The 25,229-nt window shown below is 55.2% G+C and overlaps 1 protein-coding gene and 1 long non-coding RNA gene across 5 annotated transcripts in view; both read right to left on the bottom strand.

Moving 5' to 3' along the window:
• The window catches only part of PTPRN2 (protein tyrosine phosphatase receptor type N2), a 384,695-nt gene that overhangs the window by 218,124 nt on the left and 141,342 nt on the right, over positions 1 to 25,229 (bottom strand). For all 4 annotated transcript variants that reach the window (XM_072964044.1, XM_072964045.1, XM_072964046.1 and 1 more), the window contains exon 10: positions 6,936 to 7,000. In XM_072964044.1, coding sequence (XP_072820145.1) covers positions 6,936 to 7,000 — 65 coding nt within the window. The remainder of the gene's footprint in view (positions 1 to 6,935; positions 7,001 to 25,229) is intronic.
• On the bottom strand, positions 909 to 1,364 carry LOC140697256 (uncharacterized). The gene is made up of 2 exons (XR_012074096.1): positions 1,217 to 1,364; positions 909 to 1,107 (listed from the first exon to the last, which is right to left on the bottom strand). It is a non-coding gene; the product is annotated as an uncharacterized lncRNA (long non-coding RNA).

Genomic DNA, 25,229 nt, shown 5'->3' with positions numbered 1-25,229 from the left:
TTCGGCCGGTCCTTGCAAACACGCCAGCAGCACCTCAGACGCAGCTTGTGGCCTCGTTCCCCAGGAGCCCCGCTGGCGCCGACATCTCTGGCTCACTCAGCAATGCGTGCTCGGATGCACTGCCTCCTTCAGCCAGTCCCGAGTCTGCTGCCTCTTCTCCCTCCTGACAAGACCACCTTGTCATGACCCCTCGTTGGCCCATCGCCGCACGGGACACCCTCCCCACCCCTCCTGCTCCTCTGCTGCCCACACACCCAGGGCCCTTCCTGTTGAACTCCAAATACGGGTCTGGATCCCAACCCGGGACATTTTTAATTACTTACTATGTCCTGCCCATGTACATGCAGTGTCATATACGACCTTCACAGAAGTGGGGCCAACTGGCTCCCGTCCCAGTTCAGTGACCCCCCTTCCTGGCCTCCTAGACGCCTGCCCGCGATCCCTCCTCAGACGAAGCAGGTTCTTCACGGCGCATGCTTCCCCTGACAAACTCCCTGTCTGGAGAACGCCCAGTCTCACGGGAGCTCAGCCCACATCCCCACCTGTAGCCATAAACCTCACGGCCCTTCGTGGACGCCAAACCTCTTACCTCACCGACAGCCAATCAGAGGCTTGCACACAAGCCGCTGGAGCACCCCGTGGCCCCTCGGGACCTGTGTGACCCCCTAAGGAAAGACCTCAGCCACTGGCCCTCGGGGCGCACGCAGGCACCTGTCGGCTGCGCGGCCGCTGCTGCCTGTGGCAGCGTATCTGTTACGCCGCTTCTTAGCCTCTTAAATTTTCCCTTGTCTCTGGTACATGCACCGGCCGGCCGTATCCCCCAGCAACCCAGGAGCCGCAGTGGCTCACGCGGCGGTGTGTCCTCGTGCGTCCTCACGTGTTTAAAGACGAGTTATGTGCCCACTTCCTCTGGCTGCATGTTTTGTCTTTATTAAAATCGTGAAAACTGGTATTGAAGATAACGTGACAAAGAACCACACACACTGAACCGACAGCCTCCTCCTGGTTTCGCTCTTTTCCTAGAATCACGTGGGTGGAACCACTGGGGCAGACTCGGCGACGTGTACACAGGACATCTCTGTGCCGTCTTTACGACTTCCTCTGAATCTATAATGATTTCAGAAGCAAAGTTTAAAAATGGCATTAACAAAATTTCGGGAAAGGAGAAACCTCACTCAGAACCCCCAGCCCGTTCCAGGACGGGCCTCCCCCACACCTGGTCCTCCGTCCCGCGTCTGAGCGCAGAGCTCCCTGAGTTCAGGCTCGCCACAGCGACCTTCAGTGGAGCCCCCCGATTCTGTTACGTGATGACAGTGATGTGATTAGTGGCCCCCACTGGCTCGGTATCAGGGCAGTTCTGTTTTTCCCAAAGCCCGTGTCTTCGTCTTCCAGCCGTGAACGCTCCTCTTGAGCTAAGTTTCTGGGAGCACGATCACCGGGCTGAGGGGTGAGAGGGTTCACAGGCTGTGGCTTCTCACGGTCCTGCTGGTTTCTGAGAACTGGGCATTGAGTTTGAGCACCTCTGGTCTTTACTAAAGAAACCGAGACTGTCACCTGTGAGCCACCTCTGTCACCGCCTCAGGGACGAGGCTCTGGACTAGACTCTGGGGGGAGGTTAGGGTGTCTGCCGGCTCCTCACTCGGGTCCACTTGTCCCCCGCCTCCCCGCACGGGGCTTCCTGTCTCGGCGCAAACTCCCTTTGGCCGCAGAGCCGCACGGAGCCGCGCGCAGTGCTTCAGGTCGGGGCTGCACCACCTGCGGGCCCTGCCCGAACACCTGCAGGAATTTACTGAGTGCGACGAAGGCAGGTGCCCCTTCCACCCACCGCGTGAAAAGGGACACTTGTGGGCTGGACCACGCCCCCTCGACCTGACGACCACGGGGAGCTCTGCCCCGGTTCCCCCAGGGGGTTTACCGTGGTGCCTCCTTCACTTTGGAAAGGCCCCTCGACACCAGGTCATTCCTGAGTCCATGCGACTGCAAATGGGCATCTGGGGACCTGGCGGGACACTGGCTCGGCCTGAGCATCCCTGTGACTCGGGCCATCACCGCCTGCATTTCTGCCCCCGGCCTGGCCCACGTCTGCTCGTAACACCCAGCTCCTCTCAGGGGCTCCCGAGACCACTGGACTCAGGTTTTAATGAAGCCGTTTAGAGTAGTGGCTTTGGGGTGGGGAGGGTTAAATCTGGGAGTCTGAGGTTTGCAAAGGTTAACCACTGTGCATAAAACAGATGAAAAACAAACCTCTTCTGTAGAGCACAGAGAACTACATCCAGTATCTTACAACCACCTTCAATGAAAGAGAACTGAAAGCGTGTATGTGTGTGTACATGCATGACGGGGACACTGGGCTGCACGCCGGAAACCAACACACGGTAACCGACTGCACTTCAGTAAAAGATGAATAACCAGGGTGCGGAGCAGCGGCTTCTCCCCCGCCAGACGGGCAATGACCAAGTGGTGCCTGGGGAACACCCGTCCTGCATCCCTGTCCCACCCGCTGGGCCTCCAGGTGACGACCGTTGGGGACGCGCACGCCCGCCAGCACACACCTCACATAACGAGGTCACTTCATTCCTGGAGGAGGAACAGACTGGAGACTCGAGACTCTTAGGGGACTTTGGGGCTCGGCACAGTCTTGGCCACAAAATCCTTTCCTTGTACAGAGAAACCCACAGCCCAAAAGTGACAGAGGCAGGGGCAGACCTGGTTAAACCGGGGAGTGGACAGCGTGCGGGGCTGGCTCCGAGCCCTCCTGCCCTCCCCCAGCTAAACTCCTGAACCCGGGGCCCTTTGAAGTATCTGAGAACCACGTCTGACATCACACTGCACTGGTGATGGGTCCTGGACATGCTGCCCCCAATGTGGCACCATTCTGGGCCGAAGGTCCCTCCTTCCTGCCCACCCTTCTCCCCGGAGCAGATGTAGGACCCTCATGGGAGAGGTGCCCCCTGAACCTGGAGGAAAGGACCTCCTTATCTCTGAGAAGATTCTGGGCAAACAGACCCCCCGCCCCCGTTTGCTGCAGACCCAGCGTTTCTCCAAGGCCACCCCGCCCTTACCATCCCCAGCACGAAGGCTCCGTGTGCCCACCAGGGACCTTCACCTCCAGGCCCGCACGCCCCCCAGTCACACAAAACAGCAAATAGAGGTGGTGCTTTGCCCTTGTTCATCTGTCTTGGCCAGATTAATTTTCAGAGCCAATCAGCAGCCCTACAAGGCTCCGGGAACACTTTCTCCTCCCTCTTCCAGAATCTGAGCGGGCGGCCCCTCCCTCCTGCCTGAGCCTGCGGTGAGGGGCTCGTCACCGCCACCGCCGAGGTGGAGCCCTCCCTGCGCTGAGCCCCAGGGCCGCCGCTCCTCCCACTGAGCTGCTGGGCAGGTCCATGGCACCGTGTCTGTCACACTGATGAGAAACCAGGACGTGACTGGTTTCAGACACACTTACGGAGCCACACTCGCGAGTCTGCTCTCCTGGTGACACCGCCTCAATTACTTCTCTTCCAAATATTTGAGTTTTTCTTTGTAATGTTATAATTTTCCTTTGGAAGACACGTGACTTTATTAATTTGAAAAAATGAGAACACTTTCAAGATATCGGAAATTAGATTTTGAAACACGTCAAAATACCACCGATCTATCAGGAACTGTAATCTGTTCATTTCCTTTAGATTTTGTTTTGAGACGTTTCCATTTGGCTTAAAAGGTTTTAATGCCGCTATCTGTCATCACACGCTGAGTCCCAAGCACCAGGGAGAGACCCTGTGGATGCTGCCAGACTTCTAGCAGAGACCGAGCTTACCTTCCAGAGTCAGGAATTAGCAGAGACATTCATACCAAATGCATTTCAAAAAAAAAAAAATCAGAAACATCAAAATCAGGCTCAGTCCTGCACAAGGCTATGAAAATCAGAGAAAGGACTACTGTTAGCTTTTTAAAGACATTGCAACTTGCCCCTCTACTCCCATTTTCACTTCCCCAAACCTGCTCCAAATGCACGGACGCCTCTTGTCTCTGTCCAGACTGGAGACCGGTCAGAAGAAGCTACGTGGAATGTGGGAACCTGGGCTTGAGAACCATCAGGATGACCTCAGACAACTTCAAAGGTGAGAGCAATACTGCCTTTGAAATGCAACACTGCCATGTGGAAAAGGACAGGGGGCGGAGAGCCGGTCTCCAGATATTTGTGGGTCCAGGGAACCTCTGGGGACCCCTCACTGTCAGGGAGAGCCAGGGCTGGGCGAGCCTCTCACCGCCACGCTTCCATTAGTGGATGAAATAAATGGGCTGCGGTTTGGTCCTTGTCTGCCCCCGGGGAGGGTGAGGTCAGGCTTCTGGCCACTTGGGGCCAGAGAGGAAGCAGAGGAGACTGGACGAGGACGCAGGGGCCGTGCAGTGGGTGTGGGGGGGTCTGCCCTGCCCTGCGCACTCCCCCAGCAGCCCACCGGTCTAGGCAGAACCTCCGCGCCCGCACGCAAGAAGGGCAGGCACCCGGAACAGTGACCCTCCGCGGTTAAGAGACGGCGGGCAAGCCGGCGTCACGAGTCGGGTCCTCCCAGGTCCCAGACGGCACTTCCCCAGCTGAAGCGACACCGTCTCCACCCAGGAGCCGGGAGCCTGGGCGGAGCCAGGCTGTGGCAGGACGCCCAGAGCCCGGCACTGCCCCGGCTGGGTCCACACCTGGCAGGTCTCCAGGGACAGACGTGCAGGGGCTGGTGTCTGCGCGTGTGTGGATCACAGTGAACCGGCTGGGGCTGGAGGTGTGACCTGGGGTCATCACCGTACACGTAACATAAAACCCCGAGGCCTGGGTGAGCTCCCTCGGGGGCGAGGGAGGAATCAGGAATAGGATCCAATGATGGGGGGGGTGTCTCAGCACAACCGGCCTCAGAAAGGAGGCCAGTCAGCAACTCCGGGAGGGCAGGGAATCTGCGCGCAGGAAGTGACTCTGGTGCCGGGAGCTGAGGCCCTGGGGACGCCCTGAACGGTAGGACCAGGCCTGGTGGGTGTCAGGAGAAGCCGCGGGGTGCGGACACAGTCTGGGAGAAGTCTTTCTGTGAAGGTGGCGGGTGAGAAGGCCTGGCTGGGGAGAGACTGGTGTCCAGGCGGCTGAGCACCTTACTGAGGTGGGAAATACTGCAGCAGATCTGTGTGCCGACATTACTCAGCCAGAAGGACGGAGCAGCGATGGCACAGGAGAGAGAGGGGGCCCGACCGGGTGGCAGGAGGCGGCCCCAAAGCGAGGTGGGAGCAGGCGCCTTGCCCCAGGCCAGGGGCCCCAGTGTTCACTGGGCAGCGGTCCGATGAGGGAGGGGCAGGGCCTCCGCGCAGTGAAACAGGCGTCTGCGTCACAGACGGGATGACCACGCACGCACGCGCAGGGCGGCTGCCTGGGTGAGGAGACCTGACCTCCGCGGTTATGGCTTTCGAGTGAGACGATCAGCAGAGCGAGGAGATGACGCGAGGACGGCCAGTGGGGCGGGCACAGGAGGACCCACTGCTGGTCCTGCCCCTCCCCGCCCCTCCAGCCCTTCCACAGACACGGTGGGCCCAGCCCAGCCCGCTGTCCCTGTGTGGCCGGAACTCCGCCCAGGGGGGGCGGATTCTCAGCACCAGAGCATCCTCTGACTGGGCCGCCCTGATGGCCTCACCCCAAGCCAGTCTGGATGCGTTCCCAGTCTCTGGACACCACGTGGCACCAAACAGGATCCCACTGGACGGGGCTGAGGGGGCAGGAGAAGAGGGGCTGAGGATCTGAGCCCTCCATCCCGGGCGCGGGTCCTCACAGCCACCTGGCCCTTCCCACCACTGTCCCCGCACCTCCACGGGTACACATGGTCTTGGGGCCCCACAGACCCCTCGGCCTCTCCCCACCCTCACGGGTTGCTAAAGTCACACACAGCGCATTTTGGGTTTCGGCCGGAAAAGACCAGGATGCCCTCCGCTGCCAAACCGTTCATCAGGCCGGCCCTCCCCACGCTGACGCGTCTCTGCGGTCTCCGGTCTCCTGCCTGCGCTTGGCAAGGAGCCCCCGCCCCTACTTGCCAGGCAGGGAGCCTCCGTCTAACAAGAACCGGCGGTTGAGTGAGTTCTCATTTCAGGAGCCAGACTCACAGCCACTGAACAAGGGCTTCCCCAGGAGAGGAAGACAGTGGCCGATCTCCGAGTGGCTCCGGGAGGAACCTGCTGCGGGCCAGGAGCGCCGTGAACAAGCGCACTTCATGTTAATTAACCGCCAGGCCGTAAAGCCGAGCCCTGCAGACGCGGCGCAGGTCGGTTTCGGGCCGCGCTGACTTCCGAGTGGCCGCACACCGCCCCTGAGAGGGAGCACGCCCGCCCGCGTGAGTGCAACTCACCGCGGGGCCCGAGACCGGGCACCCGCGTACCGGGTCCCTGGGGCTCAGCGCCGTCAGCCCTCACTGCTGACGGGGCGTTTGGCCAAGGGCCCCCTTCTGACGCCCGCACAGCAGCGTCAGGACAAGGCCCTGGATTCGCCGCAGAGACACTCTCCTTGCACGCTGCCCCCACCCCACACACGTCTTTAACAAGGAAGATACAAGTGCCCCCCCGGCCCCAGAGAAGAGCCATTTCTCTCGGCTACAAACTCAGCAACTGTGGACCATCTGAAGAAGGAAGTACAGGTTTCCAAAAGTTCCAACCTTTCCTTAGCCACAACTGTTGTTTCTCAGGGAGACACCAAATTGCAATTTCAAAGGTAACCAAAACCAAAACTGTCCAATTAGCCAGGCATCGTGGAATGGCATCTCAGCCAATGGGAGGACCGGCCTGGCCCCAGCCAGCGGCTCCTCTGCTAACGCAGCATGACGTCGCGTGGACAGACCCTCCCACTGTCCCCCGGCCGGTGCTCGCCTGGCCTCTCCCCCGAGACCACACGGCCGCCTGGGTGTCTCAGCAGACAGCCTGCAGCTACTCACCGAGCCGACTCCCGTCTGAAGGATCTTCAGTCCTGACACTTCTTCCAGTTTCTCCTTGTTGTCAGCTGTTAGGAGAAATTAAGAAGCAAGAGGTCAGCTTGGAGAGGCAACGTTCTCAAGACACCCGGAGCGCTCCCTCTCTGGACACGTTCCAGGAAGGCCCCGCTCGGACCACTGATCCCATCAGTGCCGTGGACGAGCCTGGGTGGAAGGCTCCCACCGAGGGGCCAGTGGATGTGTGCCCCCAGCTCTGCCCATAAAACGTCGTCTCAGGAAAGTCACAGCACCCTTGGGAAGCCTGGGTGAGAAGCTGTGGGCAGACCTGCTTTGCAGACTGCGAAGTCTGATTTTAGGACGACGTGAAGGTTGTTAACTATAATCACTGGGAAACAGGTTCTATTAACGAGCATTCCGTGTCCACAGAACGGCTCAGTAGCAGGCAAGACTGAGTGGTGCCTCCATCCCGTTAGCTCTGGGAGCTGCTTCATTTATTCCCTCTTATTCCTGCCCCTACAAGACACATCCTGCGACCATTTAGCTCCGGTGCCATCCTCAGCCTGGCCTGCTCCTGACTTCGGATGAGGAAGACTTTCAGAGAACGCGTCACGCTCCGTATCAGCCCAGGCGGGGTGAGCCCTAGAAACAGCCAGCAGTCGGAGCGAGAGCGCAGCTAACTCTGGGGCCCGCACCGCAAACCCCCAGACCCCTCCTGGAGAAGAAGCCGTGTCACAGAGCGACTGGCCGTGGCTTACGATTCTGTGGAAATATTCCTCTGGATAAAGTCCCGTTGTTTTGGAAATGAAAACCAGAAAGAAACGGAATTTTATTGCAAACCTTAAGAATGAAGAGTGCCTTGCAATTGTGATTAACGCAGAATGAGAGAGCAAGAAAACAGAAATTACTTTCACCCCTTATTGTAAAACGCCCACGTTAGTCCTGGAGACGACACTGCACCTGTTCCAAGGACACACCCCAGGCCCTGCTGCAGCCGGCCTCCCCTGCCTCTGGGGCCCTCCCACCATCTCCCCTGGACGGAGGAACGCCACTTCCACATGTGGGCAGTCGTGTGGGCACTGAGAGGGGCAGACCCCCGGCCCGGGGTCGGAGCAGCAGCACTTTAAGGGGCTCTGAGCTGGGTGGCGGCGCCGAGGGGGCAGGGAGGGGCGGTGGCCCCAAAGTAAACCCTGGTGGAGGGGAATATTCTGTAAGAGGCAGAGCACAAAGCAATTGATTTTAATGTTCTCTCGCGAACAAAGGAGACACTTGGCTGAATGACAGGCCACTCTGGGGGGATAACAACGAGTCTTCGGCGGACTGAGGAGCACAGAGCACATAAAGACGGGAATTAAAAATACTCCATTTATTGCCTCAGAGAAGTAACAGACAGTTCAGGCTCCGAATGAACAAACCAGCCTGGCAACACTTCCGCAGGTCACCCAGTCCAGGGGCAGCGAACGTCCTTCCAAGAAACGGCCAGCTTGGCCACCGCGGGTCTCGACCCGGCTGTGGGGACAGTACTAAGGAAGAGGGACAGGTCTGGCTGTGTTCCAGCAAAACCTTCTCCACCAAGCAGGGGGGCCCGGGGTGACCACAGGCCGTGCCCACTGGCCCACAAGTCCACCCCCACACCAGGCGGCAGGTGCGACGCTGGCCGTTCTGCACCTGAGCACCTCCCGGGTCACCTGTCTGGGGGGAGAGTCAGTGTCAGCATAGCTTCCAGGTTCCTCTGTCCCCCCACCAACACCTCAACCAGGCCCGGGCAGGTACCTCCCCAGGCCCTCAGCCCTTTCCCTCCAGAAACCCACCCGACCCCTCCCCTCCGTGAACACAGGACCGTCTCAGAGCTGCCAGGTGCGGGGAGACCTTTCCAGCAAAACCACGTCCTTGTCCTCACATGTGACCAGGGCAGGCTCGCGCAGCCCCAAGTGGGACGGGGCGAGGGGAGTGGGGGAGGGGGTCTCAGCAGAGGCGGCATTCCCCCGCCCCGGGGGGGGGGGGACATGACCTCAGCGCACAGAGAACCACAGAACATAGTGGACGACCGGCTGGGTATCTAAGCCTTTGTTTCTGACATAATTAATTGCAAGTGTGTGGAATTTAATTTTTCATAATGGCTGCGTTTAATCACTGGTTCAAAACGTTCTTGGAAAAGTGAACATGATCTCTGGGGAGCCAGTCCCAACTGGCTCCAGCCCTGTCTGGACGGCACTTTGTGACCAAAGTTTAGGTCTTAACCCGCCATGCTTCCTCGATGCTAAGGTGTGCGTGTCCCCAGGAGGAGGAATCCGGGTCGGCGGTAGTGCACGCGCCTAGCGCGCATGAGGTCCTGGGTTCCATCCCAGTACCTCCACTAAATAAACAATAAAACAAAATGTGTGTTTCCCCAAGGGGCCCCTTGGCCTTTGCGCCCACGCCCTCAGGGGCCATGGCAAAAAAACACGCATCATCGCTTCTACTGGAAAATCTCCCAGGGCACCTTCTGACAAGCTCCAGAAACTTCTGGAAGGGGCATCCACCTCCATTGTCGCTAGAGTGACAGTGCCCCGTGGGGTTCTTCCGGAGCCCGTCTCCTGCTCCTGGCGGAGAAGTCTCCGTGGAGACGCGATGGGCTTTCCCAACACACCCGCGAGGCGCCTTGGCGGCCGGGGCCTGCACCGTCTCTGGGACTCACACCGATGCCTCGCGGTTTTGCGCTCCTTTGTGACCTTCTCGGTTGGGCATCAGGCCCCTTCCAGCAGTGCCTGCTTGCTCTGTATTTAATGTAACTTTTTGTTCCTTGAAATGTCTCGTTGGTGGGGGTAGCAGACAGACACCCAGTGGTGCCTTTTCTCCAGCGCGTGTACAAGGCACACAACTCCCCCTCAGCACAGCCCTTCTGGGGTTTCTGTTCACTTGCATTTGTTTGTTGGCACTCACACCGACCCACAAGAGAAACCGGCCCAGCGCTCTTCAGCGTGCTCTGCCGTCCTCAGGACATCCCGGAGCCCTGCTCAGCGCTGTTTCCACATGCTGTCATTTTGTGTGTTCCCTCGCAGGGTTCCCTACATGGCTGCACGGGTTCCTGCCCCTGCGTCTCTCCCGCGGAACCAAACCGCCACAGAACGTGATCCGTGTGCTCCTAGACTGTGTCCCTCATACGGACGGCACCTCTAACAGGCGTTCAGACCTGGCTCAGAGGCACCCCCACACCTCCGAGCACCCCCCCGCAACACACCTTCTCTCTGGAAACACGTGTTAAGTTCAGCACCACCTCCACCTGGGTGCAAAATTCTCCCATTTTTTTTTCAGGCTTTGAGGAAGCATTTTGAGGGGGAAAGAAAAGCCTTTCATTGGCCAGATGTTCTGTCTGAGTTACTTCCATGGCCAAACATGGACCCTGAGCTGGTGGGCGTGAGCCGCCGGCAGGCCAGGACGCAGAGACCCCGGGAGAAGCTGCTTTAATAAAGGCAAGAACAATGCATAAAGCCCACTCTTATCTTCACTGGAGACAAAAAGGGTTTCCAAACACAAAAAGAAGTCCTTTAAAATTAAATTCACTAGATGAAGGATATGCAAATTACCTGGAGAAGCAGAACCCTACAATGTTCTCAACATTCTGCAATAGCCTATTTAATTAGTATTTTAATTTATCAGAATAATTCTTCGCACTTGACAATGTATGCAGCATTCCATATAATTAAGCACGTAGCGACAGTGGAATAATTTTGCCTCTTTCTTTATCCTCGTGATTTTAACCTGAAAGGATGAGCAGAAGTCCCTTCTGAGACCTAAATTGCGACGGGACGACTTAATGCTGGGCCGCGCTAGCAAGCCCGAGGGCGGCAAGCAGGGCTGCGGGAGGCGGCAGACGCCAGGGGGGCTGGACGCCTGCAGGAGAGGGCGGGGCGGTTTCTGGCGAGCCACAAGTCCTGCTCCCGGGGGAACATCCGTACCTGCTTCCACCTTAGGAGAAACGCTGCGCTCGGCCACCTGCTTACACCCAGAGGCGTCTGTGGAAGCAGACAGGCTGGACGTCTGGGGGCTGCTGGTTAGACCCACCAGCCCTCCTTGCCCTGAGCCGGCCTCACGGAAACCCGCACGGCCACCAGCAACCTTCCCTTTCCATCACCGGGAAGTGACTCGACCTTTCCTTAGAGATGCCCCACGTGGAACCTGTCCGGCTGAGGTCAGTCCTGGGAGGGAGCAGATTTGGGAGAAAGTTGACCTCGATGCTCCGGGTGCCCAGCCCCCACAGTGCCCAGGCCATCTCGCCCACACCTCCCCTTTTCTGTGTCAGGGCCAAGGGGGTTTTCAGAGCCAGGGCCCAGGTGAATAGTGGTCCTTCCAGGACCAGAGGTGAGCCGTTGACACCTGACCTGGAGCTGGGCAGGGGGTCCCTGGGCTGCAGCCCCACTTAGTCTCAGTCTCACTGAGACTGACCCCTCCACCCCCCCGCCCCGGGGCCAGGCACTTGGGCAGTTGGTCCCGCCGCAGACCCGCTGGGTGAGGGACAGGACCACAGCAGGACCGCAGGGGTAGGCGCCTGCTTCTGTGGTCTTCTCCACCGGCCACCAGGACACGCCTGGTGGGGAGGGTCCCCACATCTGGCCTCCTGTCCTCTGGACAACAGGCTGCTGCCACCTAAGGCCACAAGGGCTTGAGACGGGAGGGGCTGGGGGTCTGAGCCTCAGGAGCGCTGGGCGGGGGTAAGACACAAGTTAATTAACTTGTCAAGCCTGCTTCTCAGCTGGAAAGCAAAGGATTCCTGGCTCGAGAGGCCCCCTTTCCCAGCAGTGCTGAGCGTCCACCCCGGCCTATCTTCGCATTTTGGTTTGCGGTCCTGCAGGCTTTCCTGGATGACTGTGGACCTGCGGCAGCCACACACGGTGGCCCAGGAGCATTCTGCACCCAGAACAACGTCCACTAGTTACCAGTTCTCCTGGACGTCAGGTTAGACACCGTGTCACGAGTCCTGGTCCTGGCTGGGGGCTGGACGGGTCCTGAGGCTACAACTGCTCGTGTTTTACCTTTATAAGAAAACTACAATTTTACTTCTTTTTAAAAAAATAGAATTAAAAGTTTAGTTAACACTTTAAAGATTGTTTGTTTATGAATTATATTTTGTCTAATAACTATCGTAGTTCGTTTTGAAAATTTTAAAGAAACATTTGTTTTATAATAGCTTATTTTGAATATTTTAAAGAAAAATATTAATTATATTTTGTTTTATAATAGTTCATTTTGAATTTTTAAAATACGACTTTTTGAAGGCATATAATTCTAATTTTCAATTTCATATGTATATTTTTGATAAAATTGCTTTCACATTTTATACATTGTATGAAGTTACAGTTGGATCATTTCTGTCTAAATGCAGTTTTATGAAAATCTTTGTTAAACAATATTATTAATAATTTTGTAAACCAAAGTGAAGAAAATATATTTACAAATATGTTCATAAATTTATTGTATTTATACACAATAATTTAGGAATTACATATGTCTTTAACTCAATGCTCATCCAAACTCCGCTCAGCCAATAAGAGAACCACCAATAATTCAGTCCAACTGTCCTTTATATTCGGCTGATTTTCAGAAACAAAACCCATAGCTTTATGCATATTTAAACTTTCTTTTCATTATGAAAGTATAGTTTCCAAGTATGAAGGCGGAATGTTAACAGCTCATTCTCCTGCTGTAGACTTTTCACTATTACAAACCCGGCAGGGCTTCCTTTCGTGCTCTGCAGGGTCCCCCCTGTGGCCTCAGGCTCCTGCCACGGGAGTCAGGCCTTCAGATCCGAACCTGGGACGCGGCCCTGCCAGCCGGCCGCTCCTTCCAGCCTGGGCGCTCCTAGGAGTGGGCTCTCCTGCCTCGGGGCCTCTGCACTCGCTACCTGTTTCCCGGGCTTAGAATGCTCACCCCCAGTGTCTATGGGACTCCCCTCCTCCACGTCTCAGCTGTTAAGTCACTTTATTGCCACCCAGCGTCAGCCCATCTCCCACCCCTCCCCACCAGCTTCCTTTTTCTGCAGAGCGGTTGTCCCATCCAACACAGTGTGCACTTACTTACCAGTTTTCCTGCCTAGAAGGCGGCTCAACAGAGCAGTTCTGTCCTATGAGGCAGGCAGCCCCGCGCCTGGGTCAGTGTCAGATCACCGGAGGCTCTCGGTGACTGTCTGTCAAGGGAACGGAGCCGTGACCCGCAGAGCGCATGAGGAAACTCAGCTCTTGCGGGAGGTTTCTGCGCCATCCCTCACTGTGACCGTGAGTTACCGTGTCATCACAGCCTCACGTGTGCGGGTCCTTTCCACACCCGTGGTTGGACTTTCTGAATAAGCATCGAAGCAGAGAAGACGTCTAGGCTGCCTGCTGGACTTGGAGTCCTCACCACCGGAGGCGGCCCTCCGGGCGCTCGGGCTCAGGACCGTCGGGCGCGTTCTCAGTCCCCCATCCCCACATGGCCGTGCGGGAGCTGCTGTCTGCATGTGGAGCAAACCGTGCAGGATGGCCTGTCAGGCCCTGGGCTGAGCGTCGCGGCAGGAGGGCACCTGGCGGCTCCTGAGACCGCGGGCAGGGCAGGTCCCCGCAGCGACACCCCTGCGCGGTGACAACACAGTCGCCCCACGTTCTTCACTGGACGCTGCGCCATCTGAAGTAGAGTTTGGGTTTTCGCTGTCAGAAAGAATTAAAATAACCCTGGAACGTGGCTGCTCTCCAGACACCTGTTTACCAAAACCAGAGACACCACGTGAGGCTTTGCTCCAAAGGAGGGGAGGAGAGGGTGGGCGCCCCCGTCCTCTCTGGGGATGGGGGGTGGGCAGCACCTCCTCCTGCAGGGAGGCAGGCTCGTCTGCTCCCAGCCAGGGTTCCAGAGGCCCTGAGCGGGGGCGCACCTCGTCGTCCCCCAAAGAGCCCACGTCACCGTGCAGGCGGGGAGGCCCGGCTGGGAGGGAGGAGCGGGCAGGGCACAGGCCAGCAGGACTCCCGTCAGGAGCGGCTGAGGCAGCCGGCTTCCTACACGGGTTTCCAGTTTGGGGAGACACCCCCTTAGATATTTAAAACAACGCAACGAGGCTGGTTTCTACGTAGCCCGAGGCTCACTGTGCAGAGGAAACAGCAGCGCTGCTGTGGTGGGTGAAATACTGCGTATGGCGTCCGTACATGTGAAACTCCGCGATTAGACGTGTGTCGCAGGCTTCTGGGAAGCACCTCCCTTGTCGCTCATGATGACTTTCCCTTGACGGTTAGAAATATTTCTTCTGTTAGCTTGTAATTCAAAAGTATCCATACTTTATATTTATGTTTGAAGATTAGATGTTTCATAAAATATGTGTTGGTTATAAATAGTAAGACAGCACCTATCCAGGTAGCCACTCTCTGAAAAAGACGCGCAGCCTTAACATTCCATCCGGCGCTCGGGGCTCCCCCACGGGGCGGATCAACTCCCCTGAGCTCTGGGGCGACGCTTCCCTTTTCTGCAGACCTGTCCACATACGTGCACACCGCTCACTTTTGCTGGGCCCGAATGTACTGAGATGAGACACTGTCATGCGTGTCCTCCAGCTTGCGGCCCGTGCTGAGCCTCATGTCTCCGAGGCCCGGAATTGGCTTTGCGTTGGCGGTGACTCATATCTGTTCACTGTCTCTGGCTGCGTTCATGATCTCAGCACATCCTGATCTGTTTCTCCCGCCAACTGTCCAAGCCAGTGGACCAGGGGCTGCTTCCTCTCCCTCCGCTCCTGATCGGCGTGGGCAGCCGTGGGCATCCCTGCCTGTGGCTCCAGGTGCACGGAGGGGATGTGCCCTGGTGGCGTTGCTGGGACAGAGCCCCAAACTGCTCATATCAACTCACACTCCTGCCACCCGCTCACAAGCGTTCCTGCTGCTCCAGACCTGCGCCTGTTGTCAGACACTTGCCGGTTTGGGGGTGTCACGTTGCATCTCCCCATACTGTCAACTTGCGTTCCTCTGTTACAAGCCAGGCTGCATACCATGCGTGTGTCCTCGCCATTCCTGCCTCCTCTCACGTGAACCTTCTGCCACGCCTTTGCCCGTTTTCCTGTTGGGTTGTCTGCCTTCTTCCTGCTCTGTAGGAGGTCTGTAAACATTCTGCACACTGAGACCTTGCCAGTTACGTGTGTTACTGTCTTATCCCCATTTGTGACTTGGCTTTTTATGTTTCTTAATGTTAATACAGTCTCATTTATCATTTTCTTTAAGGTTTGCGCTTTGGGTATCTGGTTGCAAAACTTCTCTATCCCAAGATAGTAAAGATGTCGTTGTATATTTTCTTCTGAAAGATTTAGGATTTGCCCTTCACGTGTACGTCTGACGTCCAGGGGCTGATTCTGTGGAGGAGAGGTTTTCTTCCAAGCAGACGCCTCGTTTTCGCAGCACAATTATGAGAAGGTCGTCCTTCCCCTGATCTGCGATGCCGACTCCATCAGGAACCAGTTCCACAGGAGGGCCGACTGCTGGGGTCCTGCTGCTGGGGTCCCGCTGTCTCTGCGAGCCCAGGCCTGCCCCGTCTCCAGCCCCACGCCGGTACCGGCTGCACCCCAGGACGGCAGGCCCCTCTCCCCGCTTCCTGGAGGGGGTGCTCTGGCTGCTCCAGCCCTTTGCACCAAGACACTTTAGAATCAGCTCATCAAGCTCCCAAATAAACATAAAAAATAAAACACAAAAATAAACAAAGCTGCTGGGGTCTTTGTTAAAATTTTTTTGACTCAGGAGGTTTGGGGAAATTAACATCTTCAGTCCCAGTCTGTGCGTGTGTAATCTCTCCACACGTTACGGCTTTCTTTCACGTCTTTCAAACACGTTTCATAGTTTTCTCCATAAAGGTCTTGCATTTGAAAATATTTATTCCTAGTACCTTTTTTTTATTCTATGGTAAACAATTACCATTTTTTAAACTATATTTTCTAATTTTTTTCTAAGTATAGAAATACAATTGATTTTTGCACGTGACTTCATACATGGCAAACTTTCTCCGCTATCTGACCAATTCTATTAAATTATCTGGTTCTTCCTCTGTGTTTCTGAGTGAGTGAATCGCCTGTCAAAGCAACGTGTTTCTTTCTTCCTTCCTCCACCTTCCTTCTGTTTCCTGCTTGGCCGGTGCCGCCGTGGCTCCTGCAGCACAACAGGCACACACACCGTCTTGCTGCTGCTCCTACGGGGGCACGTCCAGTGCTTCACCGTGAAGCATGATGCTTCTGCAGGACTTTATCAGGTTGACAAACTCATCCTGTTTTGCTAAGCATTTTTATTATGAATGAACTTGCTAAGTTTTAGCAAATGCTTTTATCTACATCTGCTCGGATGGCCAAATGAGGTTTCTTCTTTAATCTATGAATGTGGTAGGTTATGTTCATCATCTTCCTGATGTGAAAACTTAAACTCTTCACGACGTAGTCTTTAAATAAGTTGCCAGCTTCACCTTCTTGTGTTTGGTTCAGCTTGTGCACCTGTGTTTCAGAGGAAATTTGTCCCTAATTTCTCTTCCTTGCACCGTCATTGCTGAGTTTTGGTAGCAGGGTTCTCCTGACCTCAGAAGGCGAGAAGCCCGGGAGTTTTCTGCAAGACAGGGTTCACCTGAACATGCGGAGTATCTGCTTATAAAATACGCGGGCCTGGGGTTTTCCTTGTGGGAAGAACGTCAACTACTAATTCAATTTCCTCTTTGGTTACAGGATCATGAAAGTCTCCTGCTTTGTCATTTTGGTCACGATGTCTGCATGCTGAAGTGAACTCTCACGGCACTGCCGTCCCTCTGCCGACCTCCTCTACGCTAGAGCCCCCGTGTGCACACCCCACTTGTCATGCCCAGTGCTGTTCCGCCTTCCTCCCTTATCTTGATGTTTATGATAGAGGTTTCTCAATTTTATTAGTTCTTCCCAAGAAGAAGTATTATTTGCCTGTCTTCCGTTGTGTTTGCTCTCTATCTCGGTCATTTCTGCTTTTATCTTTATTATTTCCTTCCTTCCACTTTATTGGGGTTTATTATGTTGTTTTTTTTCTTATTTCTTAAATTTAAAATGTAGTCAATGTTCGAAGTCTTGTTTCCTTTCTAATATGAACAGTTGAAGCAACAAGCTTCTTTCAACGTGCTGTTTTTAAAGCAAACCCTCGGGTATTAAAATATACCTCAGTGTTTCTATTATCCATTATCGCTGAACTGTATTTTTAAAATTTCCGTTTTGATGTATGCATTCTCCCTCTCTCTCTCTCTCTATATATATATATATATGTACATATAAAACTTTTTGTGTCTCATAAACAACATACATATTTTTCCAGTCTGTAAATCTCTGTTCTGATTGGGACTTCTGTTCATTTACATTTATTGTGATTCCTCACATATTTGAATTCACTTCTAACAGCCTCTGCTGCCTTTATGTTTAAACGTGACACTCCCTGTTTCCACGTTCAGTGGTCTCGCAGAGACCTCTGTGTCCCCAGGGAGCAAACGCTCACGTTAGTGAAGACCAGCTCTGTTCCTAAGCGTCCAGAGACCCTGAGCACTCCCACCCAGCAGCCTCACCTCCATTCAAACGCTACTGTTTCCACCCCCACTGTCTCAGCACTACCTTGTTTCTGGCCTTGCAAGGCTTTACTGCACACGGCAGACGCTGTCCCCACATTTGCGGCTCTCTTTGCTCCTTGTTCTTCTGCACCCCAGGTCTTCCTTAGGGGCTTACTTTCTTTTGCATGTGGTAAATCTTTAGAATTAACTTAAATGAAAATCTCTTGGTGACAAACTCTTTTTTTTTTTCCCCTGAAAGTATCTTTATTCAGCCCTTACCTTTAAGCCGTCAGTTTTGGACAGCACTTTTTCTGGGTACAATTTGAGGTGGACAACAATCTGCCAGTGATGTGACGACGTTGCCCCCCCCCCCATCTTCTGGTTCGTTTGGCTGCTGAGACATCAGCGGCGACTCAAACTCCCGTGCCTTCCTGGGCAGCTGTCTCTCATCCTTGGCTGACTTCACGGTTCTTGCTTTGCCTTGGGCGTTCTGCAGTCTCACTGCTGTGAATCCAGATTTGAAACTGTGTTCACGCCAACAGACTTCTTGAATCTGAGGACTGGTGTCGTCCTTCAGTGAGATTCTGAGAAATTTCAGCTTCTTTACCTTCAGATGTTTTCTCTTGACCACTCGAGGGGGACTGTCTCCGGGAACTTCCACTAAGCGTGTAAGATTTTCTTGCTTTGTCTTCTAGGCGTACGTACTTTGTTTCTTTTCTTTTCATGTTTTCTATTTCGTTCTCTCTCTAGGCTGCATTCTGGATAATTTATTCAGTTTCATGTTTTAGTTCACTAATTCTCTCTTCAGCTAGATTTAAACACTCCTGAGTTTAAAATTTCCATTATTATGTCTTTCATTTAATAATTCAATTCTTTTAAAAAGCACTTCTGGTCATTGTCAGGCTCTTGGCTGCTGGTTCACATCTCCTCCCCCTCTTCGTTCCTGTAAACAGGTAAGACTCTGGAATTCATGTTCCACGTCTACGAGTCTGAGGTTTGCTTCTGTCCCTGCTTTCAGATGACCTTTCACACGCTGCCTTGTTCCACAGCATGTACTGAAACCCCTGTTTCTTGGGATTTTGTCTGTGGGAGTCCTTTGCGGACAGAGGAAGGAACGAGTCCTTGAGAGGATGTGCATGTCCTTCTTCTAGGCTTCAGGACGCTCTACCAACGCAGGACCAGCTTAGATTGAGTTGCTTTCTTGGGGCGTGGGGCCACCAGGCGGCGTACAGGTGGACAGCACACTCCTGTGGGGCTCTGTGCCCCGTGCCACCCCACACCCGGTGACCATGCTGGACACAGGAGCACCCTCCTCAGGGCAAGCAGGGGTCAGCTGGGGCTGCCCTCACCCCTGTGATCTTGAGTGGCCCAGCTGCATGTGGCCGGCCCTCACCAGCCTCATCATGGTAGTCTGGCCCAGCTGTCCCCTGCCCTCCACAGTCCACGGGGTCATGCATGCAGAAGTTCAAGTTCAGCTTGGTTTGGAAAATGCCCTCAAGATAAAGGTTAACGTCGGCGTCCCTTACATCCCGGGTTCCTGCTTTTAGTTAGTTTGGGATCTCTAAGAACTTGAATATTGCCAAATACCTAGTATGTTTAAAATTGTCTATTTCTTCATTTTCCAGCATTTTGGTTGTTTTCTGAACGAGGGTCTGTCCCAGTGTCTGGTTCTCTCAGTGATGAAATGGAAGGCCAGCCACCCTCCGGGAAGCCCTTGTCCACTCCTGACTGCTCCACACTCTGGAAGGTCAGCTAACTCAGTGGGCTCTGAGCAAAACCGTGTGGACTGCTAAATATGAGGTACGGTAGACACTAGATGACATAGCAGTTTTATGTCACGCTGAGCGTAACTGCCGGTAAGCGTGTATAAAAGCGTCAGAGGAGTGAACGCCTGAGACGGGCCGCAGGAGCACCTGTCTGGACAGGGAGACAGGACTTCAGCACTCCCCACCCCTGACGCCCAGTGCCCCGGCTCTGGACTGGGTCCCGCCACCCGCCACCCGCACTTCCCTGCAGACTCCGTCTGTCTCCAGCTCCTCGGGGGAGCAATGCTGGCCCTAAGGGCCACACCCCAAGCCATCCCTGCTCTCAGACCAGCGGTTCTCAGTGCAGCTGTGGGCGGTTCAGCCAGGCGTCTAGGCCATTTTTCGCTTCAGGACTCAGATCACAGAGAAGGTTCAACATGACAAACACCCCCTCCTACCACCTTCGTCATGAACAGGGAGGTGAGGGTGGCCCCGAGCAGTCGTTGGGGGCATGAGAGACAACGTGCCAGGCACTGCCATGCCGGGTCCCGAGATGGGTCGTGGTACCTCATCAGCAGGGCACTCGCTCGGATCCAAGGACCCCCTCAAAACCAGTGCAAACCCGGGGCTGCCCTCCACCCACACGTGGCCCTTGCAGCGGGAGCCTGGAGTCCCTGCTTTCACTCCAAGCCCGCGTCTCTCTCTTTACTGCCTTTGCTAAGTGAAGCATCACACACGGTCCAGGCTCAGGCGCAAGAGTGCGCGCTGGGGAGCCATCCTCTCCATGGAAACTGCGAGTCCTGGGCGGCAGACCCCACACCTCAGGGTCCCAAGACAGGCTCTCGAGGCCTCGTCTTCCACCTCGGCCGAGCACACAAAGGAGGCGTTCATCTGCCCGGCATCCTGGGCTTCAGGGAGGCACGGCTCTGCTGCACGGTGACAATAATGACAGGCCGGTAAAAGCTATGTCAGCTTCAATATCCAAGTCATTTTTCAAATTATTTTAATTAGATATTGTTTCAATCTCACTTACATTAATTTAATATCTGATATCAACATTTCAGTTTTCAATTTGTTCAAATGATTTTTTCCAGTCTGCCTGGTTGCCTGGAGTAATTCAAGATACAATGTTTATCTTCAACAATTTTCCACGCGTGGGTCCTGGCAAACCGCTCGCTCAGTCAGTGACGGGGGAGGGAGGGACCCTGGTGCGTCGGAGACACAGAAATCTGTCTCCTGCTCGTTCATCTCCAGACATTAAAGTGAGCAGGGAGAGCAGGGGCTAGGAGCTCATAATAATAAGATTTTCCACCAGTTTCGCTATGTAATTGGCTTTCCCAAAGCAAATTGCAGTGAAATCTGACGAAAGTGTTTTTATTAAACACATCTAAACAGCCACATTCCCTCATCAACACATTTTTTGACAACTCTCAGCCACGAGGCCTTGAGCCTGTCCCCGCAAGAGCCTTCTCTCCAGACACACAGCCGCAGTTTCAGGTTCTGAGTTTTCTCACAATTTTTTTTTAAAGCTATTAGCAACGACACAGGTAGAGACGTGTTTTTGATAAGGTGAACCTGATGTTACACCAGGCCTCCACCGCATCCAGCGTGGGGGCCAGGTGACCTCGATGCCCTCCTGACACGAGGGAATTTGTTTGACTCCTGAAGGTGATCGTTAGAAATACGCAGATCCAAACGAGTTTTGAAAAGTCTGAAGAACTTAAAGCAGTGAATACAGGTTCCAACTCACTCGAGAACAGGAAGCCAATAGGATCTACAGGGCACAAGGCAGACGGTGAAAGAACCGGAAGGAAGCGTGGGGGGCGGAGCGAGCGCAGACAAGACGGCAAACACATACGCGCGTCGTCACGACAACCAGCGCAAACGGCGACGGGACGCCCGCACGGCTGAGCAGACGTGGGCCTGAGGGCAGGCCTCTGCAATTCCCAGGCTGCATTCCCGAATCATAACCTAATAAAATCGGAAATCTATAACCCCAGAAAAATAAACCCTCCAGTCAGCTGGGCACTGAAAGGCACACTCTTCAGTGAGTCTCAGGTCAGAGCAAAAATCAAAACTATGGTTGCGGGTCCTTAGAAAACAGCGGTGATGGGGCTGGACAGACCTGAGCCGGGGCGAGGTGGGGCGCGCCCCACGGCGGCGGGCGGGACGCCGACACTCCCCTACCACGGGAAGGAGCGGCCCCGCAAAACCAGGCCGCCGGTTAGGGAGTCGGACAGCTACCACTCAGGACTGGAAGCAGGTGATGAAGGTATAAATGAATAACCCGCACAAGGGAGATGCAAGGATGCGTAAACCCAAGAGCTCGATTTTAGGGAAAAGCACATGAACTCTTTGCAGGGGTTTGATACAGGGGACAAGAAGACACCTGCAAGCCAGAAACCACCGAAAACGGACAATGAAGAAGGAAACACACCACAGGCCCAGCGGGAGCGGAAGGGCAACGAGCTAACGATGCTACTTACAGCAGGAGAGCCCGGAACTCCTCAGGCACTGAGCCACGAGCAAAGAAAGCGTAAGTCGGCAAGCTGGCCAAGCGCGAAGAGAGACCTGCACGGGTAGCTGTGAAGAAGCAGGGAGGGCTGTCGGCGACATCTCCTCCAGGAAAAGCTCGGGGCCGGGCTTTGAGGAAGGAAAGCGGTTTTGAGGCTCCAAGGAGCGAGCGGCCCCTGGTCAGCCCCTCGCAGGGAGCAGGGAGGGTGAGCGCGGGGTCCTGTGGCCTGCGGGGTAGGGCCCGCCTCCTCCCCTCCCACGGTGCGTTCTGGGCAGAGGGTGCAGGTGCTGAAATTCCAAAACCACCTCATCCCTACACTTCACGAGTCCAGGCTGCGCAAACAGCGCCCGCTGACCTCCCAAAGGAGCCGAGGTGACTCGGGAAGGAGGACAGCCCCTCAGACGGTGGCGGCCCAGCCACGGTCACGTGCGAGGCTGAACCCGGGCGCAGACCCCACACCTCTCACAAAAGTTAGCTCCAAATTAAACCCAAATGTAAAACACAAACCGACGTGACTTCCAGATGACAAGAGAGGAGAAGCCGGGGCCTGGCGGCGGCCCTTGGACACAGCAGCACAAGCACGGTCTACGGAGGCACGGCTGCCAACGGCCCTCGTTCCAGCGGAGACTCCGTCTGCAGAACACACTGCAGAGGACGGAGAGACAACCCAGACACCGGGAGACAGTATTTGCCAAAGACACACCGGAGAGCAGACTTGTATGTGTGCAAAATACACAGAAATACACTAAAAGCGTATATAAGGAACTCCTGAAGCTCACCAGCAAGAAAACAAAGAACCCAGTTAAAAAACAAGTCAAAGACCTCAACAGACACCCCGGCACAGAAGATACACAGACGGCAAACGAGCACATCTGAAGAGACGCTCCACACCGTGTGGCATCAGGGAACGCAGATCAGACCAGTCAGATACCACTACACACCTATCAGAACGGCCAAGATCGAACACTGACAACACCAAACCCTGGCGAGGACGTGGCACAGCAGGAGCTGCAGTCACTGCGGGGTGAGGGGGATACAAAATGGTGCAGCCACTCTGGAAGACAGTTTGGTGGTTAGTTACAAAACTCAACACAACCTCAGCACAGGATCCAGCAATCGTGCTCCCGGCATTAACCCACAGGAAGTGAGAACTCTGCACACACAAACCCTGCATGTGGATGTTTACAGCAGCCTTACCGTAACTGCTAAAACCTGGAGGCAACCAAGACGTCCTTCAGCAGGTGAATGGATAAACTGGTACACCCAGACGACGGAGAGGAGGTATATGGGAACTCTCTCCACTTTTTACTCAATTTTTCTGTAAACATACAACTGCTCTAAACCTAAAGCCGATTAAAAATAAGATAAAGCCTCAGTGGTTCTCGTTTGAAGTGCAGGAGTCCCTGGGCAGATGTTCAAGTGCCTTAAGAACTTCGGGAAAAGCACATCTATGGCGCAGAGATTGTTACCCCTAGAGAATGTTCCGGAGAATTTTCAAGTGTGAATATTATTTTCCAGTTCAACTGACTGGTGTTCCATGTCTAACATCTCAACACAGGACTTTTAATTTTCAATTTTTAGAAGCTGGGAGACGGGACAGAGGGGAGGGGTGCCCACAGAAGGACTGGGCTCTGGCTGGCTCCTCACCCTGCCTCAGGGCCCTTGCACGTCCTGACACGCAGCAAAGAAGAAAGTGGACCTCCGGGCCACAGCCCTGCAGTACGAGAGGCCAGCGGTGGGGCGTCTGAGCAGCTCTGCACAGAAAATCACGGGTGGGACGCACAGAGGAGACCTGCACCCCCAGGCAGGTGCTCATTATACAGGACAGCCTCCTCTCAGCTGGAGATGAGTCAGCAGGTGCAGTCCTATTTCCATCTCGCTCTCCGGGAGCCCCTTTTGCTGGGGAGAGGGCAGCCTCGGGGGAAGATTACGGTCTTCCCTTCCAGACCCGTGAGGCAGCACGGGAGGGACGTCACCTGTGTGCACGTGCGGCACCACAGTCAGCTGAGTCGGGAAAACATTTTCAGTATTTCAATGACTGCTTCACTAAGTCACAAATAACACAGCTAATCCACGAGGCCGCTCGCTTACAAAAACCTACCTGCTCTGCTTTAGAGCAAAATGAAAAGCCACACAGCGAGGGATGCGGCCGTATCCGCCGGCCCTGGGCCCAGCCGCCCCCCCGGCTCCCCACCACCGCAGTCACGATTTCCTCTCTCCTTAAAGCCATTGCAATAAAGACCCCAGAGCCCGTTGACTCAGATGGAGACATTCATTTGTAAGCAGGCCTCAACATACAGTTTAGCCTAAACGGCGTGTGTTTCAATGCAGGTCTATAAATAAAACATCGCTCGGATTTTCATCTCACCCCCACACCCTGCAGAGCACGGGGAAAGCCTTCTAACCCCAAGCTGCAGGAATCACATAAGCCCCAGGAGGCTTCCCCCCAAGGGGCAGGGAGGTGCAGGGGCACAGCGGGGACTCCTGACCACGAGCCCTGGGCCGAGGAGAGACCGGGCCAGCGGGCGTGTCTGGGGAGGGGGGACAGGGGCTGGTCCTTCAGAGGAGGTGGAGGGCAGGCGCCAGCCACCCTTAGCTGGAAATGCAAAAACACCCTCCACATCTTTCCCCTGCACCGGCGGGTCCACGCCGAGCCGGAGGCAACCTCTGAAGACTCTGTGCAGATCGTTTGGGGCAAAGCAGAGCTTGGAGGGCCCGAGTCCCTCCCCCCATCCAACAGACGGAGCCAGAAACTCGGAGAGGCCGTCTGCAGAGGTGACGGCCTGACCCGCAGGGCCAGCGAGGGAGGCAGAGGGCGAAGTGAGATCACCTCCTTTGGGTGAAGACAAACCCTCCAAAGACAACTGGCAGTTCCGCTGGGGCCTCTTAGAGCCCACGGCTGGGAGGGAAGGACCACCAGGAACAGCGGGCTCTGGAAATCCCAGCCAAAGGCTGTGCTGGGGGCGGGGGGCAGAGCGGTCCACGGTCGTGAGTGTTGCCCCGTCTCAGCGGGGAACCCTCTCACGGACAGGACAGGAGGAAGGACGGTATCGGGGACCCGTGGGGCGGCTCTCATGGGAACACCCTCCCTCGCCTCCCTCCACTCCTGCAAGGAGAGACTCTCAGCTGAAGCATCACAGGAAGAATCCTGGGCTTCACGGCCGAGGATGTCCTCTCTGACTGCAGCGTCCAGCACAGGCAGCCGCTCCTCCCGATGGTGGCTCTGACCTGGGACCCCTGTCCCAGGAGGGCCTCCGAGGCCCCCTTCACAGGGACCGGCTCACAGGGACCCCAGGCTCAGTCCCACGGCAGAGCCGTCACTGGACGGCCAACAGCAGTGTCCCTGCTCCCGTGAGGGTAGTTACACTCTTGAGCCCCCAGAGAAGACAGGGCGTCAGATTTCCAGGCCACGGAGAGCGTCCCTGGTTTGCTGGTGACGCCAGGGCAGGAAGCCCTCTGCCCGAGCGCCAGGAGCTGTGCTGTGTCCAGCTCACCCAGCTTTGCCCAGTTAAGACCTGGGATTCC

This window comes from Vicugna pacos, chromosome 7, assembly GCF_048564905.1.
Source record: "Vicugna pacos chromosome 7, VicPac4, whole genome shotgun sequence".
Classification (NCBI taxonomy): Eukaryota; Metazoa; Chordata; class Mammalia; order Artiodactyla; family Camelidae; genus Vicugna; species Vicugna pacos.
This window is presented reverse-complemented; position numbering and strand designations above follow the sequence as displayed.